At 43.4% G+C, this 18,794-nt stretch overlaps 1 protein-coding gene across 4 annotated transcripts in view; it reads left to right on the forward strand.

Annotated features, from left to right (window-relative positions):
• Positions 1-18,794, forward strand: part of PRKG1 (protein kinase cGMP-dependent 1) — a 480,301-nt gene that overhangs the window by 456,858 nt on the left and 4,649 nt on the right. For all 4 annotated transcript variants that reach the window (XM_061373836.1, XM_061373835.1, XM_061373838.1 and 1 more), the window contains exons 11-17: positions 1,537-1,676; positions 5,726-5,815; positions 7,747-7,888; positions 9,869-10,032; positions 10,932-11,054; positions 11,152-11,214; positions 14,733-14,799. In XM_061373836.1, the coding sequence (XP_061229820.1) occupies positions 1,537-1,676; positions 5,726-5,815; positions 7,747-7,888; positions 9,869-10,032; positions 10,932-11,054; positions 11,152-11,214; positions 14,733-14,799 (789 nt within the window). The remainder of the gene's footprint in view (positions 1-1,536; positions 1,677-5,725; positions 5,816-7,746; positions 7,889-9,868; positions 10,033-10,931; positions 11,055-11,151; positions 11,215-14,732; positions 14,800-18,794) is intronic.

Raw genomic sequence — 18,794 nt, forward strand, 5'->3', positions numbered from 1 at the left:
TGCAGCTCTACTGCATAGATGAGGGAAAATGTTTTCCTTTATTTTATGTGGATTGTTTTAAGTCTTTGCACCCTGTCTCACTGAAGATTAAATGGCAAACACTGGCTTCATGCAAAGATAATACTTATGAGTCTCTGTGTGAAATACAGAACAGCGCCTTTGGAAAAAGAAAAGCTTCATGTGGGCTTGGAAATGCTTGTTGCTGCAGGAGAAATAAGAAGCCACAAATCTGAAGACCAAAACCCCAAGTGGTTTTAAAACAGATAGAAAAATACATGCAAACATGTATGCGTATTGAAGAACTTAATGATAAAAACTTTGGCCATGGACTCTCATGTATTAATGCTTACTTTTGTATCACTTTTGGTGATTTTGGAAATCTCTTTGCCAGCTGGGAATCAGCCTTTGGAGTTTGATTTCCTTAAGCTGTGTCTTTGTGGACATCAGAATACCAGTCTGATTTCTGACAAAGATGGGATACTGAGGATACAATCCTTCATTGCATTTTCCTTGTGACCTGAGCCATTGCATGAACAAAGCAGATGCAGAGGAAACTATTTAAGGTTATGGTATGCAGCCTGGGAAAAACATGGAAGATGTCATGTCTCATATCAGCCCATATTTTTGTTACAAAAAAAAAAAAAATTGATATTATATTAAATAAATTGTGATTGCATGACTGTTGTCTCCTAACCTAAAAGGCAAGCTGGATTTATGGTGGGGCTTGACAACAGACAAGCCACTTGTCTGCTGGAAGAAGCAAATTCTTAAAAGAAAACCAAAATAGATGTTGCTAAACAGCATCTCCTACTATAAAGAGGCAAAGCATTTAACTGGCAATGTTATTGTGAACAGCTCCTGGGGCAATTTAACAAGCTAAGAGGCCTGGTAGGTCCATGGCAAGGTTCCTTTCTCATTTGGTGGCGACTAAGATGGTAAGGCCAAAATGGAAAGGATGGTTGCCTTCCAACTCTTTTTGGGATGGGTACCAGTCCCTCAGGGTGTGCTGGGGACGGCTTAGGGTTCGAAAGTTACCACTGTTACCCTGGCAAGCAAGTAAACAACTTCCTTCAACCTTATTTTGGGAAATAAGGCTAAAAATAGGTTGCTAAGGCTTAAGGTTGAAAGTACAGACATGACCAGGCAGTGCTGTTGAAAAGCCAGCTCTGCTCATCCTCTACAAACATCCAAGAACTGCATTTCCTTGCCAGAGCCTGTGCATTTGTTACTAGCTATAGAAAAAGGCTTTGTGAAAGTTGTACGTTAGGTAGCACCATCATCTGACTTGCGAGTAATGCTGACGGCTGGGTTTTCCCTAAACACGTGGAGTTTTAGAAATGGCTTTTGAATTCAGCAATAGGCCAGGTATTTAGAAATCTGTTTCATACTGAAGTGCAGCTGATGACTGAAGAAGTGAGAGGAATTATTTGAAGGTAGTGTGGTGGGATTACTGCATTCCCATGGAGTTGGACTGTCACAGTTTGGTAGAGGGATTTGCCTTGCTTCTAACCATTGTGTTTTCCTGCTTTACCCAAGGTCCAGTTGAAAAGTGAAGAATCAAAAACGTTTGCCATGAAAATACTGAAGAAACGTCACATTGTGGACACAAGACAGCAGGAGCACATCCGCTCAGAGAAGCAGATCATGCAGAGCGCACACTCGGACTTCATTGTGAGGTACCATCCCTCTACTTTATGTGCTGCCACAGGGGAATGAAGCACAGCTGATCTCAGGATTTCATAAAAGCACACAGGAATAACACATCCATCGTAACAAAAACCCTTTAGCCATAGCTTTCCTGCAAGGCACTGCAAATACAGTGCGTAGAATAAAGTCTATTCCAGGCAAACGTGAGATTACTCTGCCCATGGGGGATATTCACCCAAGCCTAAACTTAACTCATGTCTTAACTGATTTGTGTTGGCCCCATGCCTTGCTTACATGGCTCTGTGGCTCCTGGAGCAAGCACACCCCCCAGCCTGCAGCCTGAGCAGAGGTTGCTGATTCTGGTGGGTGATTCTCCATGTAGATATATGCACCATGACTTGGTATTGACTCTGCTCAAGGTTAATTTTCCTTTTTATTCTTAATTTCTGAATTTTTCTTCCCACAAAAGGAAGCTGGAAGGTAGGGTTTAATCTTTTGAGACCATGCACTGCCATGTGAATAAAAAGTTGTAGCCAGAACTTCTCCCTAGTGTGGATTAGATAAATCTAGCTCAGCATCCCTTGACTCATCATGGGTAAATGCACAAAAGCCGTATCACTCCACCAAACCTAAGCAGAGGCAATTCTTCAGTCAATAAAACCAGGTTCCAGGCATTTTTGTTTTAATCCTAATAGCAAAGTTACCTGACTCTTCAAGGATTGTATCTGTTGACAGGAAACAGAGATTGTTCTTTATATGTTTTAGATGAGGATAAGGATGATGAGTGGTACGAAACTGTGGCAGAGCGATGCATTTCACCCAGCTGGAGGTGTCTAAAAGGACAGTTTCTCATTTAAGCCAAGGGTGCTTAGTCCCACCCTCAAAGAGATGCCTGAAACGCTTGCCTTTTGCCAGAGAGCAACCCTGCTCCCAGAAATTGCTACAGAGAGACATACTAACCTACGGGCGAAACCAAACCCCTGTGATAAATGCAAAGGCAAGCATGTGGCTGGGACAGCCACCCATCAGTCTCTAGGGGTTGTTTCCTTCCTGGGCTGATCCCTGGGATTCCCCCAGAGCCCACAGCTTCGCCTCTGATTCATGGGTGACAACTGCAGCCCAGTACCCTACCCAACTGCAGTTTCCTTCACTCTGTAATATTCAATTCACAAACATGCCCCTGTTACTTAGGCTAGAGCCAAATATATCTTGTGGGCTATTTCAGCCTATAGATTTATCTTCTGAAGCCTGCACCGTCTTGTGATGGGGATATAAAGGGAGATGAAGCGTGGGGCTAGCCAAGCAGAGGGACATTTTGACATCATTTCCAGAAATATCCCCTCCTAAATAAAAACCTCAAGTCTGTAAACATTTCTTAATGGAGCCATTGATATTCATAGCTAATGAAATAAATACTTCTTCATTCCCACTTTTTATTCTTTCAGCAGGCAAGTAAAAAAATAATGTTATATGTATGTCTTTTCCTTCCATGTTATGCAATTCCCATCCTTTACAGTAACAAGCTTGCCTTAACTATTTTTAATACCTCATGTAAATCCTGCACTGGAAAGGGCTTTCTGAGTCATAAAGTTCACCCTTTTGCTGTTCCATGTGCTGCAGCTAGAGAATACTTGGTTTGTCAAATTCCATGTCTGCTTTTCCCCCTTGCTTCTCTTTTTGCACATTTGTGGGGATTTTAAGTTGTCTTATAGTTACTATTCTAAAATCATTCATAACCTGCTTATACCCTTTCTTGGACCAGCTGGGATAATATTTTTCTGGGTGCTACAGGTAGAAATATTATTTTTTCAGACTAATTGTATTTTGAAATGTTGGGTGAAAGGTGGTTTAAAATGGCCTTGGAGCAAGGACACAATCTCTGGGATAACAGAATGGGGAAAAAAAACTCCCAAATAACTCTATTTTCTTAATTTATTATGAAATGGTTCATTAAAAATCTTTGAAGAATAGTTCAGTTCGCTTACTAAAATGCATTAAACCAGGCAAAAGAAGCAGAGGAGGCCAAGTACTACTAAATAAAATTTACTTTTAGATAAACTAAGAATCTCAAGACCAAAATTATCTGGCTTTGGTAAAGGGCCAAACAAGTGTTGAGCAGTGGATGCCTGCATTGGATCTGCAAATATTTCAATGAATAATAAAAAATTAAAAAATGAATTCAAATATTGTGGCATTTCAAACTGAAGACTGCTTGATTTGCTGAAATAGCGTAATTTCATCATGTATAAACTTTATGCTTCCATTACAGTTGATAAGCAGTAATTTTTTGTTCTGCATGTTTTAGGCCAGATTTGATGCACATAGAACTTTCTGGAAAGCAACTTTTCATCAGGGCTACCTTAACTAGAGAAAGTGCCATATTTCACTAGCATTTAAATTAAACATATTTAGTTGCTCACATTTTGGATTCTTGAATATGTATGTTTTTGTAAACATTAATCTGGATTAAATATTGACTAAGATGAATCATGTTTTATCCAACTGGAAAGAAATAAGTTGGTTTTTTTTTAACCCATAAATTTTAACCATATGAAATGGTCAGCAGGTTTGTTCCACCTCTTTCCAAGAAGCACATTATAACTGTGGTTTTAAGTGTCACATAAGTAATACTAGAATAAGAAAGATCTGAAATACTGTTTTGTTTTGGCTGTCTTCTCTAAATTTTGTGGTGGGTAGCAAGAAGAATATTTAACTACATAATATTTCTCAGGTAGACAATATTCATATTATCTACCTGAGCATATTCAGTATCCAAACTCCTGCCTACATCACAGCTGCAGCTGCTGGGATCTTTGCTTTTTAAACGTGGCAAAAATAGAGTAGGTAAAGGCTGCTAAGCTGTGTGCTGGATGCTATGCAAACACAGACAGGAGACAAACGTTGTCTAGCACTGTAATGTGAAAGCGTATCAGAGCAAAGCTGTAGCTGTCAGGATGTTTTGCGATGTACTTTAATATTTAATTGTATGCCTTAGAAAGGAACATATCCTGCTGTGTTTTCTCCTGGTCTATCACAGCTCAATAACACATGTTAATAACTAGATTTATCACTAGCTGGGAAGAGCTAGAATTCGCAAAAACACCTGTTTGATTTATATCATGTTGCATTTGCCCTTCAATTTTTAACTCTTGGTAAGTGCCATGAATGCAGCAATTGCACCATGTCCCTCAGCTGTGGAGCTTGGATTTTTAGAATTAATTTCTAAACAGTGCAGCTTCAAAGGACCTTTCCAGTATCTGCATACAGCGGGCTTGTTTCTGCAGGCAACTTAAACTCGTATACCCACTCATGTAATAAGTACAGAAGTAGTTAGACGTTAAAATTAAGTGAACCAGCTAATACTGATTTCCCTTTTTTTGTTTTCATAATTTTATAATTGCATTTGTTTAATAAATCATATTAAACACACAGCATGGATTTTGCCACACATTTTAGACTGCACTTCGTAAAGCCTGGTTCGTAAAGCCTGGCCCATCTATCCCTTTAGGCAATTTTTCCTCCATATTGAGTCCCTGGGGGAAAGAGGAAGAACACTTCACAAAAGGATACCTGCATGTCAGCAGGTTCTCTTTAAACTCTGCCACATCAGTGGGTTTATGTTCTGTAATGAATCACAAATTGGGCAGCACTCCTTTGAAATGATCAAATGGAAATAAGACCGCTGATCTGCAGCTGGACTTTGTAGCATGAAGAACAAGATGATATGGATGTTATAAAAAACAGTAGGAAAACTTAAAACCACATCTGGAGAGCCAAGTGTCAGGTTACACCATTAGAAATGGCAAATTTTATACGTAGCTCCCAAAGTAGTTATGACCTCTTCTTCTGAGGTCCACAATACACTTCACCGCTCAGATGCCCATCCTTTTCCTCTGAAGTATTTCCTACCCAAGAAGAGACATTGAAATGATCTCCTTAAATGTAGCACTAACTCTGAGAGATAGCTTTAGTCTTGTGATGCTTCCTGGGATGAAGTGCATGGTCTGTGAGAAGTAGGAGTGCTTGGTGTCTTCACTTGTATAGTGGATTTATTTATGATTTCGCTTGTCAACAACAGGCTTTACAGGACATTCAAGGACAGCAAATACCTGTACATGCTGATGGAAGCCTGTCTAGGTGGAGAGCTTTGGACAATTCTCAGGGACAGGTGAGTTGTAAGAAACTTTTGTCCTACAAAGTGGAATATTTTCTTACATGCCTCTAGATAACCAAACATCTTTATCTTTCATGGTCAAGATCTGGATCTTACCATGCTATGTGTGTTTGATTTAAGATCCCAGAAAGGTGAGGAGCTATTTTTGTTCCTATGCAGTTGACTAGACACAAAGTGAATCCAGTTATAACTGAGAATAAGGACAGGTTTAGTTTGTATCCAACATGCACAGCTCTTTATGTAAGCAGGGACTTATCTGGAACTGCTTTGTCGTGGCATCTCTGAAAAAATACAGAAGGTAGTGATAGAAGCGATGGTAGTCACGTGATGATTTGCATCTATGACAAGTCTTTGACTCTCTTTTCTCTATGTCTTCATCTCTAACAGGTACCCCTAAATAGCAGGCAGCATATTTTAATTAAAATAATTATTTAAATTAATTTGAATTACCTAGAACAACAACATTTTGCAACCACAGAAATTACAGTTGCGTTCTTGGTGCCCATGCTATCATTTCTTCCATTTGGAAGCCTGATGGGAGGCTCAGGCACCTGACAGGGAAACATGGGACTGTCTCAAGAGAGATTAAGACTTTGAGTACCATGGATGATGGCAGAGAGAGACCCTCCAGGCATTTCAGTAGGTGCAATGTCAAAGCCAGTCTTGCTGCATTCCTGCAAGACACACTCCCGGAGTTAGTGCCCTTCTAGCAGCACACCTTTAGGCGTTGCTGCCTAAATGGCTATTTTAGACTCTGGATTTTGTAAAGCAAGGCCCTAAGGCAGCACTGGCATCAGTGACACTTCACAGTTGCAAATGAAATCCATGGAGAAGTGCCTTTTCAGGGTGAAAAATACAGACCTCTTCAAAGTAATCTAAAAAATCACAATTTCCCATCCTAAAGAAAGACCTGCTTTTTTCATCTCAGTGTTTGTGCTGCTGCTCAACCTCAATAACTGTGAATAGCAACATCGACCTCTTTCATGGAGGCACTGTCATAAATAATATCTATTAATACTTCTTAGTATTTATGACACAGTCAGCTGTGAGAGCGATGAGCAGGAGGAAATCGATAGTTCTGCATAGGCTTTTAGTCTAGATATCACATAGTACATGAGGGCCACTCATCAAAGTGGGAAACAGGATCGTGCATCAAGTCCTCACTCTGCAAGGAGCACTACACCATCAGGATGCAGAAGTGACATAGAAAAAAATAGGAAAGCATGTAATTACATACCACATTGTAATGCACCACTAAATGTGGTCCTGGTATTTCCTGCCCTGGGAGGTTTTGACCTTGCATCGATTGGTTTTAGTTCTGTGTGAGTAGGTGGCAGGTGGGTTGCACAGGTGTATATGGGATGTGCACATAATACATTATCCATGGGGCGGGAAAAGGTGTAGCGAATTGCCTGTAACTATGTAATAGGCTCATGATTGGAACATAATTTAATTACATTTGGAAAGTGAAAGAAGGGCATCCAAATGACTGACCAGAAATTAAAGATTAATTTTTTAATTACCTAGAATGATTTTTTTTCAATTCTTGCTTTTCCTAACAGCATGCCATCTCTGGACCATTAAAACAAGAAGCATAGCAAAGTTAGCAGTGCCAACTTGTATTTTTCATTGTCTTGGTCATAGCCTAATAATTTCATTGTTAATTCTCTCGGCTTTAAATTGTGGTTCTGCTGCCACCTAGCTTAGATGTGCTTCTGAGCTCAGCCAGTTACCACCACCAGCTCCTGGTGGGCGTCTCAAATATGATGGATGATGGCTTGGCCAAAGGTGAGTTTAGCAACAGGCACTTTCCAGGTGTAAGAGTGATTCTACTGAACTGTACAGAGATTTTAACAGTAGAGTGAATTCAAATAAGGGAAGAGATCTAATCACTTTATCCCCTTTCCCTCTCTCATTTTATGTAGAGGCTCATTTGAGGATTCGACAACCAGGTTTTACACAGCATGTGTGGTCGAAGCTTTTGCCTATTTGCATTCCAAAGGGATCATTTATAGGGACCTCAAGCCAGAAAACCTCATTCTGGATCATCGAGGCTATGCCAAACTGGTGAGTGCCTACAACATCTGGTTTGTCAAAAAAGTCACTGCGACTAACTGATGTTAGGGATAGAGGAGAATATGGGATTAGCCACAGAGGGTCAGAAGCAAAGTCCTCCAGGTTTAGGGTCCTGTCTCTGACAGTTGCCATCAGTAGAGCTGATATGAGATCAGGGCATGGATGTTGTCACCCACCACCAGGATATTTTCCCAACATCCAGCAGGCTGAGTCTCAGGGTACAGTTGAGCTGGGAAACACTAATTCTGGCTTAAAATTCAGATCTGTGTTCCTGAAGTGGAAACCATTCGAAAACAGCACCAGGAGACATCAACCTAGCTGTTTTGAAGCTACTGAAAGATTAATAGTTAACTTGCAAATAGGTGTGTTGGTGGGAGACCAGGAGAACTTGCATCTATGGGCTTTAGAGGTGACTGGTGAAACAAATTTTGTACACTATTGTTTCTATGTCAGGTCCTTTGTGTAAGCAATTATAAATTCATTCTTAATGGAAAATGGAAATATTATTCATGACTGTTATGGCAAGAAGTTACTACTAATTGCTCTGGATGGTGTTGCTGAACTGTGGCTAATGCAGCTTCTTGCTTTAGGAGGGCCACTTGTGTTTTAGCACTGATAACACTCCTGTCTAATCTGTGCAAGCTCCTCTGGGAAAACTGCATAAGGCTCTGCCTGAAACTGGGCTTCCCAGAAAGTCATGGTCCTTCTTGGTGCTGTCCCCCTGTGAGAGCCATGGTGCTGGAGGATGTGAGCACTTGGGAAGCCATGGGAAGCAATACACCCCTAAAAGAGCTGCATCCAGGAGGGGTTGATGCCCTCCCTGAGAGTCACAGGGGGGCAAGGTCTCTGATTCTTGTCTTGAGGACTCTTCCCTGCCTTTGGAGTGGTATCAGCAGCTAGGATCAGTAAATCAGACCATCATCATCATGGACTTTTATAGCCTGGTGGCAACCACTGTGTTTCACTGTGTCACTAAGCCTAATGAATTACATCAGAAATTATTATCTACAGCATTTTGATAAGGCTGGGGAGCTCCAGCAATTTTTTTGGTTAATAGAAGGCCATTAGATTCAGGACTGTCCTTCTCTCCGCTGCAGGAGGATCTGGACCTGGGTGCCTTCTGGTCCCATCACTGTCCCCCAGCTCTTTAGACATTTTTATCTCCCCTCAAATACATCCATGATAGCACAAGAAGTGTCCCATATCCTTTGTGGGACTGTGACCATGTAGGACATTTTGCTTCTGACCAGTGCAGGTGTAGGAGCATCTCACAGCCATGAAGAGACAGCAGAGTTTGCTACAGACCGTAGCTCTGGGCCATCACAGCACCGAGGCAGGGAAGGGCAGAGGGATAGAGCTAGAAATACAGTAAGCCTATTAATATGATCTCTGCCTGGACTGAAAAGGACAGCTTCAGTTCCCAGCATAATTCGATTTTCTGTACTTGCTGGTGCCATAAGAGCACTGCTATAGGGACATGCTGCGTTTTGTGATCCCACCAGCACATTCTAACAGTGTCAAGCAGACTGGGAGGACACTTGTACTGCATTGCTCTTTAGCCTGGGAGAGAAATCTGAGCTTGTCAGTAGCTGCCAAAATGGTCAGTATTTAGCGTAAATAGTTCCTTGCTCAGGTTAAAGCTGGGAGTTCAAGCAAACAAACAAACAAAACAACAACAAAAACACAAAAGCAAAAGTTAGTGATACAAAATTTCATCTCCCAAGAAACTCTTGGTGCCAGCATTTGTTCTTTTTCCTTTATGAGACTCTTCCTTTTATATTACAAAGGATAAATCAGTTAAGAGGTCATTGCGGTTGCCTGGTCCTGGAATGACCCACCATGCTTTAGTTAGGAGAATATTCCCACGAGGAAACCTCTTTTCTGCTTTGCTTCACTTCAAGAGGAGCAGAGCACATGGCTGACATTCCCTCTCATGCTCTGCCCTGATGGGTACTCTGCTCCTTTCTGCAGGTCGATTTTGGCTTTGCAAAGAAAATAGGATTTGGAAAGAAAACATGGACTTTTTGTGGAACCCCGGAGTATGTAGCCCCTGAGATCATCCTGAACAAAGGTCATGACATTTCGGCAGACTACTGGTCACTGGGAATCTTAATGTATGAACTCCTGACTGGCAGGTATGGGCATCGGGGCCAGCACTGCTGCTGAAAATAGATCCAAATATTTCTGCCATTGTCACCCTGATTAGGCAAGGGGAGGGTTCAGAGCTGGTGTGTGCTTGTAGTGGCACAGCGCTGTGCTGCTGAACCTAATAATTAGTTTTCCACTTTAAATCACAGCTTCCATGCAGACCTTTTAAAGGGCAAGACATGAGCAGGCTCTTTAGGAAATGTTGTAAAATTGCACCAAAAAGTTAGTTGTGGGCCTAAGTGAGCTGAACATGGTGGTGGAAGAGAGGATTTTCAGTTTAACTGGGGAGGTGCAGTGATGGGCTGCACCCGTCACTGCATGTCTGAAAAGGAGGAGATAGGCCATGGGGACTTGAGTTCCTATATCCATCCCTTCCCTACGTAGTTTTGGATGTACATATTAGTGCTGATGTTGGCAATAGAGGCTTCCTGGCACTTCCTAACCTCATCCCCCATCACTCACTCCTGGCTTATCCTTTAGAAATGGACCTAAGGCACTACTCTGTCAAACTGTTGGAAACCTAATTAATCTCCACTGAAAGCGTGTCATATCACTGTAAGCCAGCAAGCATTACTCAGACCCTTGTTCCTCACACTGTTGGTACATGGGCCATTATGGAAAGAAGGGTTTTAGCATGCGCTGCTCTGCAAAATTTTACTCTTTGATACTTCCCTGCAGCCAACATTACTGAAATCCAGACAGTATCAGAGATCCTTGACTGAGAAATTGTTAAGATTATAGAAAGTAAAGCATTGCTTGTTGTCATCTGCCCTTTCTCATTTCAGTAGGGTACTCTTTCAGTTTGGAGTCTTTTTTTTTAATCAATCCTCAATGCTATTTTAAAGACAAACTTTCAATCTTCTCTATTTGCCTCTCCCCTCTGAAGTCCCCCTTTCTCAGGCCCAGACCCCATGAAGACCTATAACATCATACTAAGGGGAATAGACATGATTGAATTTCCAAAGAAGATTGCCAAAAATGCTGCTAATTTAATTAAAAAACTATGCAGGTAAGCACATGAAATATAATTACCTTGATCTTCTTTGCAAAGAAATTAGTTGTTCAGAAGGATTGAGAAAGTAACCAATTTGTTGTTTGTTTTATAGGGACAATCCATCAGAGAGGTTAGGGAATTTGAAAAATGGAGTGAAAGATATCCAAAAGCACAAGTAAGTGTCTCCTCCACCAATCATCAGATCCAACCCACAAAGACGTGCATTTCAAACACTTCAGTTTTCTGCAAAATAATACTTGCCTTCTAGTATGCTTTAGCTGTTTGAATTTCCATCAGACTTTTTTTTCCCCAGTATTTGGTGTAGATTCTAGCCTTGCCTCTGAGCAAAATGCATTGCATATTGACCATTATGCTTTAGTCTAATGCGAAAGAGCGTTCAAAAGCAATCCAATTGAGCCACTGCCTGCTTGGACTTTTTGGTTTGCAGAATCACTTTCCAAGGTTTTCCTCAATTTCCCTTCCTTTCCAAAGCCCAACACACTTTCCCCCTATCTGTAATGTTAATTCATCATCACTTCTGGTCTGATGGCAGAGTTGTTAAGTGTTGTTTTACAAGTTCCTGCTGGAGCAGGATAAGAACAAGTTAGAGACCCATCACAGAAGCAGACTTTCTCATCCATCCATGCTGGTCCTTCTCCCATACCCAAAGCAACAGAAGTGGATTGGATGGACATTTTGGGTGAATGGGTTGAAGACTCAGCTCAGGGCTCATCCACCCACCTAAGCTGCCAGGGCTTGAGCAAACCTGAAGTGCCCAAACCAGGAGGAGGACATCCCTGTGCATGCCCTTAGCTCACAATCTCATACAAAAAAGGACATTAGAGGTCTCATATGGGATGGATCGACTCTATAGAAAGAAAATAACAGCTACCAGGACATCTGCAGTGAGGATTAGTTTTCTTCTGAGCACTGGTAATTTGTAGTTGCCGTGGTATCATGTCGTGGTTTAACCCACAGCCAGACAGCTTGTTACCCACTCCCCCCCTTCTTGCCCTCCCCCTACTCCTGGGGGAATGGAGAGGAGAATCAAAAAGAAATGCAACTCCCACGGGTTGAGATAAGAACAGTTTAGTAACTAAGGTATAACACAAATCACTACTGCTACCACCAATAATAGTAATGATAAAGGAAATAACAAGGGAAGAGAATACAACACCCCATCACCAGGTGACCGATAACTTGCCCCCCCCAGCCCGATCAAGCACCAACCCATACCTCCTCCAACCCTGCAGTCCACCCAGTCCTTCCAGCTAACTCCCAGTTACATCCTGGGCATGACGTGCTGTGGTATGGAATACCTCTTTGGTCAGTTTGGGTCAGGTGTCCTGTCTCTGCTTCCTCCCGGCTCCCCTCCTCCCTGGCAGAGCATGAGGCTCACAAAGTCCTTGGCCAAACCAAAACATCATTGTTTTTCAGCTCTGTTCCCAGCTGAAAGTCAAAACACAGCACTGCACCAGCTACCAAGAAAGAGAAAAATGACTGCCACTGCTAAACCCAGGACATTACCCACCCCTTATTCCATACCATTCACGTCATGCTCAGATCCCACATTTTCAATATACCCTCACTCTAATCTAAGTGCACTCTCATCGTAGTGCATGGACCAGTCCCTATAACGCTGCTGAGTCCATCTGGTCCATGATGCCAGGCTCCATCTCTTGTAACAGTCTTTCAGAGCACGAGAGGCTGTGTGCAGTGTTCACACACATGAATAACCTGGGCAGTAGTGTCCATTGTTAGGTCCACCCCTTGATCATGAGTCCATCTCTATGTTGCATCTCTGCTCTGTTGGCCTTAAGGGTCATGGGCCCACCAGGTTCAAAATAATTCATTGTCCTTCCATCTCCAATGTTTCCAAAGCACTGGAGGGGCCCAGTGGACTAGATACTTGCCCATACTGTCCCACATGCCCTGCCACTCATGACTGTCCAGCCTTGGGGAAAACCTCTTGGTCCTCCCATATTGTTGTCTAACCCCAGACAAGACCCAAACCCGACTCTGCTTAAATTTTGGGATCAGACACAATGGTGGTGGGTAAAACACACTCTGCATGTGTGCCAACATAGTGAACACCATCACAATCAGCAGGCAGGTCCCAAGGGTACCCAAAGGCCATTCAAAACCTTCAGAACTCTCAAGCGATGCTGCTGTACTTGTCACTGGGGCTGGTGTAGCTGCTGTGCTTGTCACTGGGGCTGGTGTAGCTGCTGTGCTTGCCGGCGCTCCCACCACCAGCTTCTCTTTTCCTGAGTCCAGCTCTTCCTCCTCTGCCTTGCTGGGAAATGCTGCGGGGTCTCCTGCGTCCTCCTGGGGCTCGGCGGGCGGCTTCCGGGGAATGCTCTCGGCCGTCGCGGGGCTGGGCTCGGCCGCGGGGCTCGGCTCCTCCGCCGCCTTCTCCCGCTGCTCGGCAGCCGCCTCCTCCCGCTCCTCGACCGCCCCGACCTCCTCCACCGGCAGCCGTCCCCTCGCGGCCTCCGGTCCCGCTCGGTCCCCGGGGCCGCTCTCCCGGGCCGCTTCAGCAGCCGCCGGCTCCCGGGGCCGCCCCCCCTCGGCTCCCCAGAGCCTCACGCAGACGGAGGCGAGGGCGAGGGCCAGGACGGTGAGGAGCAGCCGGACGGCCAGGTACCAGTCCACGGCCACGTCCGTCCCGCCCTGCTGCTGGAGCCCGCCCGTATTACAAGTCATTGCCATAAAGTACAGTGAGACAAGAACCTTAGCCCAAGCCCCACACTTGATAAACACTAACACAGCAAATACCGGCTCTAAGTAAGTTACAACATTCTGAAGCTCTGAGATCAAGAGGAACAACTCTGAGATCCAATAAATCAGCATTGTGACGGTCAGATCTGTCGTTATCTCAACCCCTCGTGCCCCACGTTGGGCGCCAAAAAGAACTGTCGTGGTTTAACCCACAGCCAGACAGCTTGTTACCCACTCCCCCCCTTCTTGCCCTCCCCCTACTCCTGGGGGAATGGAGAGGAGAATCAAAAAGAAATGCAACTCCCACGGGTTGAGATAAGAACAGTTTAGTAACTAAGGTATAACACAAATCACTACTGCTACCACCAATAATAGTAATGATAAAGGAAATAACAAGGGAAGAGAATACAACACCTCATCACCAGGTGACCGATAACTTGCCCCCCCCAGCCCGATCAAGCACCAACCCATACCTCCTCCAACCCTGCAGTCCACCCAGTCCTTCCAGCTAACTCCCAGTTACATCCTGGGCATGACGTGCTGTGGTATGGAATACCTCTTTGGTCAGTTTGGGTCAGGTGTCCTGTCTCTGCTTCCTCCCGGCTCCCCTCCTCCCTGGCAGAGCATGAGGCTCACAAAGTCCTTGGCCAAACCAAAACATCATTGTTTTTCAGCTCTGTTCCCAGCTGAAAGTCAAAACACAGCACTGCACCAGCTACCAAGAAAGAGAAAAATGACTGCCACTGCTAAACCCAGGACATATCACCACTTGGTTGCTACACATGCTTCATTTTCAGTCCCCAAAAAAGCATATATAAAGTTGACAGGAAGAATTATTAAGGCTAATTAGACAATTTGAAGATGATCACTGTGGGAGATGAAACCCACTGTTTAAGAAATTTCAATTTAATGTTATGCTACAGAGAGATTTTCACTGTATGTGTAACTGTTTCATTATTCTCTCCCTTATAGATGGTTTGAAGGCTTTAACTGGGAAGGGTTGCGAAAAGGGACACTGACACCTCCTATAATACCAAGTGTAAGTTTTCCTAATTATTTTCTCCTTCACAGCCAATAAGTTTCTTCTACATGAATGTTATGAGCTGCAGGCACTAGTACACTGCAGTCAAGTGGCAACAACATGTGCTTTATTTCTTCTGAAGATGCTTGAAGAAGTTGAGCCATTTCAGCCATACTTGATCTCCGGGCAGTCTTCTACAGGAGAAGGCAGTCTGGGGAGAGCATGATTGTGATGAAATGCCCTTCTCAGCAGGAGATCAGGGCAGGATCACAGACTACTAAATATTTTTCTCTTTTGCAACTGCTCTGCTTATTTTTTCATCTGTTTTTCACATTTCAGTGAAGAACTGCCACTTTCACCCCTTTTCTCAAATGTGTTCTCTTTCTTCCTCCTTTATTCTTACTTCTTTGGGGAAGGCAAGTGGGATTTGTATGCCATTTCCCTTTTCTTTTGCATTAACTTCTTCTTCTGTCTTTTTTTCTGTGTCTGTGCCCTACATGAAAAGCCCTGTTACCGCCTAGTTTATGTTTAACTGGGAGCAGACATGGAGGAACAGCTCGACTCATTTTCCTTTGGAGCAAAGCTCTTCCTTTGATGTCTTTGTGAGCCCTTTACCCACAAAGCCTGCCACAAAGAGAAACCAAACAGGATTAGCTGATAGAAATTACCTTGGCCCCTTCTGTTCTGCAGCCTCCCCTCCTTGTTTCAACTTAATCCTTTCTCTCCATGCCTCTCCCGCAGGATCACCAAGAGAATGACATTAGCAATCATGTTTAATTGCAGCCCCTTGCTCTTTCCACCCATGGTCCGGCACCTCCTGCAGCAGTGGCAGGCACAGCTCCAGGGCTAAATCAGCAATCCCAAAGTTTTCTTACCAGCTATGAAAAAGCAGAAGGTTTTGTGCCCCCCTCACCTTTTGCCCTATTGGCTGTAGAAGTTACTGTCAGTGGGGGAAAGCAGGACTTAGCAAATATCTGCCTAAAGCGGGATACCCAAAGGATACATAAATGTTTTATAAATCAAAACTATGGTTCTTCTGGTAAGCTTCGTTTTAATGACTATTAATTTGTCGGCAGTACTGTTCCCCGTGTTTCAAAATCACAATATAAAGTCAAGTTTGCTCCTTTATATCCAGTTACAATTCCTGGTTTACCTTTGCAGGATGGCATTGCATCCCAAAATGCCCAAATATGTTTTTCTAATTTTTTTTTGGTGAATTTTTACTTTTGTAAGAGTATTTCCAATACTGCTTTTACACAGTATATGTATGGACCCTGCGTGTCTCTCAGACAGCACAACTAGCAGCAGTGACTTCAGATGTATTTCCTTGCTATGGACATGAATTGCTTCCTGACATCCCCAAGCTGGGATGTTGCTTCACTACTAGAAATGGCCTCTTCTCCTTTGACATTGCCTAGAGGAAGGCTGCTCTCCAGTCTGTTGTGCAGGAAATCACTCGTTCTTTGCTTTTTCAGTTGTGTTCCAATGCAGTAGTAGAAAAGAGTTCTGTGAACACCCAGTTTACTTCGTTGTCATTATTTCTTGGTATCATCAGGTCAGTATGCTCATGGGACTGCGAATATCATACCAAGAAATATGTCTGTGATTGCTCCTAAGAGAGTGATCTGCTGTTACCCTTTTGGCCAGCACACCACTATCAAGGCTGTCCAAAATAGATGGGAACATCCTTCCCTCTTCAAAGGAATCCTTCTTCCAGGACAACTCAATGTTGACAGGCATACATTGACCTGATCCCAGTTCAACACAGCTACCTCTTTCCTAGAGCTCTTAAAGAGTAGTATCTTCTCTAGACATACTCATGAGATTTTCTCCAAAACCTTCCTCCATTAACTAGTGTATCTTGTCAAGATCAAAGCTGTCAGTCTTGCTCAGCTTTGTTTTCCACAAGTTTTTCAATTGCTTTGGCAAAAGTCCCAACTGCTAGTAAGAGCCATATCTGAAAAGGGGCCCAAAATACGTAACTCTGGGAAAGAAATCAATTTTAATGTCAATCAGTGCATCTCTCCTAGTTACTTGTTAGCTCTAAAGGAGCAAGGAGGGCTACACATAGAGACTAGCTTTTTGTTTGTTTGTTTTTTTGTTAATTGAAAAGGGCCTTCCCCAACTCTTTTATCAGCAGTTATGTGGTACTACCAATGAGGCAATCAAAAGTTGCTTCTTAGCTCTTAATCTGGAATTTTAGGAAATATCTTAATTTACATCCTGCTGCTAAGACATTGCTTCAGGGAGCAGCTGACCCTTGATACCACAGCAGAAATCAGTGACAGTGTCTGTCCTTAAAAGCTCTTGAGTCTTCCAAAGATGTGCCATCTGGCATCACAGCTTCTGCCTTTGAGAAAGATCTACAGATCCCTCCACCATAATTCATCCCAAGCCCTTATGTTATTAAGCAACCAGAAAGCTGATATTGACATTTGCACTTTATCTTCTTGGACAGGAGGTAATTTTAGGAGAGGACATTTAGAGGATGTTTGTTCCCATGTCTCCAGCAGTAAAGAACTGCAGGCCACATAGGTGACCTGAACCTCAGAACTGTGAGGAATCACACACAACAGCATTAGCATCACGTAATGTCAGTCAGTAGAGTAACAATTCATCCAACCTTTTTTCCCCTAAATCATATTTCTTCTAAGAAAACCCTCTGTCTTTGAGGTGTTGGATATACTCAGCCTTTTTGTTTTGTCAGATGAACACAAAATGCAATCCATTTCTCAAAGCAGGACTTAATTCCCTTAAAGACTCAACTAACCAGAGCTCAAAAAAACCTGCCCTCTAGGTGCTTCCAGAGGAGACATCTGCAGAGGAGCCCCAGGGAGCTCCATAGATGCTTTCTGCCAGTGAAGTTGACTTACGCACTGTCCATCACTGCTGAGAGGCTTTTGCGAGAAGTTCCAGCTTGTGTGCCTCCTGGTTGGAATGGGCATACCAGTTGCATCTCTTACGCTTTGGTAGCTGGTACCTTGTGCATACATCTCCAACACTTCTGCTCCCAGAGGGAAAGCTCACATGGGATGGGCTGAGAAAAACAGGTGAATGTGGTCCAGACCATGGCACCACAGAGGAGAACAAGTGTAGAGCACCCCAAGTGTTAAGACCTGAAGGGTGGAGGAGCACCAACAAAGTAAACAGAGCCACATAACTCAAAAGAAACAAAATTACAGTATTCAGTACACAGTGAAGCATCCCATCAGTCTGTAGTACTCCACTAAGCTTTTACAGTTTTTGGTTTTTTTCCAACATTATTTGGGTATTCAAGAGCTTTAATTTTCCCCAAGATGTTTTCAGCAGCAGGAAACTGATGATGTAGCTAGGCAGCAAATTAAATTTAGAGCTGAAGCTGGAGCTTTTGTTTCCCAAGGCTTATAGCAGCATCCAGCATCAAATACATCTTTTGGACTGCTGGAGATGTATTTGTAGGCTGACCTCTGGCTGTGGCTTTTCCACTAGTCACACTAGTGAAATGGCTAAAAATGACAGTGTTTCCTGACCAGAATTCCAATGGCAAGGACAGTTACCTCCAGCCTGCACTGGCTGCTTGAGGTACAGTTTCAAGTACTGATTTTCTCTAGTAAGTTCAGCCTGGAGAAGAGAAGGCTGCATGGAGACCTCATAGCAGCCTTCCAGTATCTGAAGGGGGCCTATAGGGATGCTGGGGATGGACTTTTCATTAGGGACTGTAGTGATAGGACAAGGAGTAATGGGCTCAAACTTAAACAAGGGAAGTTTAAATTGGATATAAGGAAGAAATTCTTTCCTGTTAGGGTGGTGAGGCACTGGAATGGGTTGCCCAGGGAGGCTGTGAATGCTCCATCCCTGGCAGTGTTCAAGGCCAGGTTGGACAAAGCCTTGGGTGGCATGGTTTAGTGTGAGGTGTCTCAGCCCATGGCAGGGGGTCTGGAACTTGATGATCTTAAGATCCTTTCCAACCCTAACTATTCTACGATTCTAAGACACTGATAATTTTGGTCCGGAGAGCTGTGGGTCTGTTTTTG

Source organism: Neopsephotus bourkii, unplaced genomic scaffold, assembly GCF_033783945.1.
Source record: "Neopsephotus bourkii isolate Nb327-2 ecotype Australia unplaced genomic scaffold, CSIRO-AGI_Nbou_v1 NB_1634, whole genome shotgun sequence".
NCBI lineage: Eukaryota > Metazoa > Chordata > Aves > Psittaciformes > Psittacidae > Neopsephotus > Neopsephotus bourkii.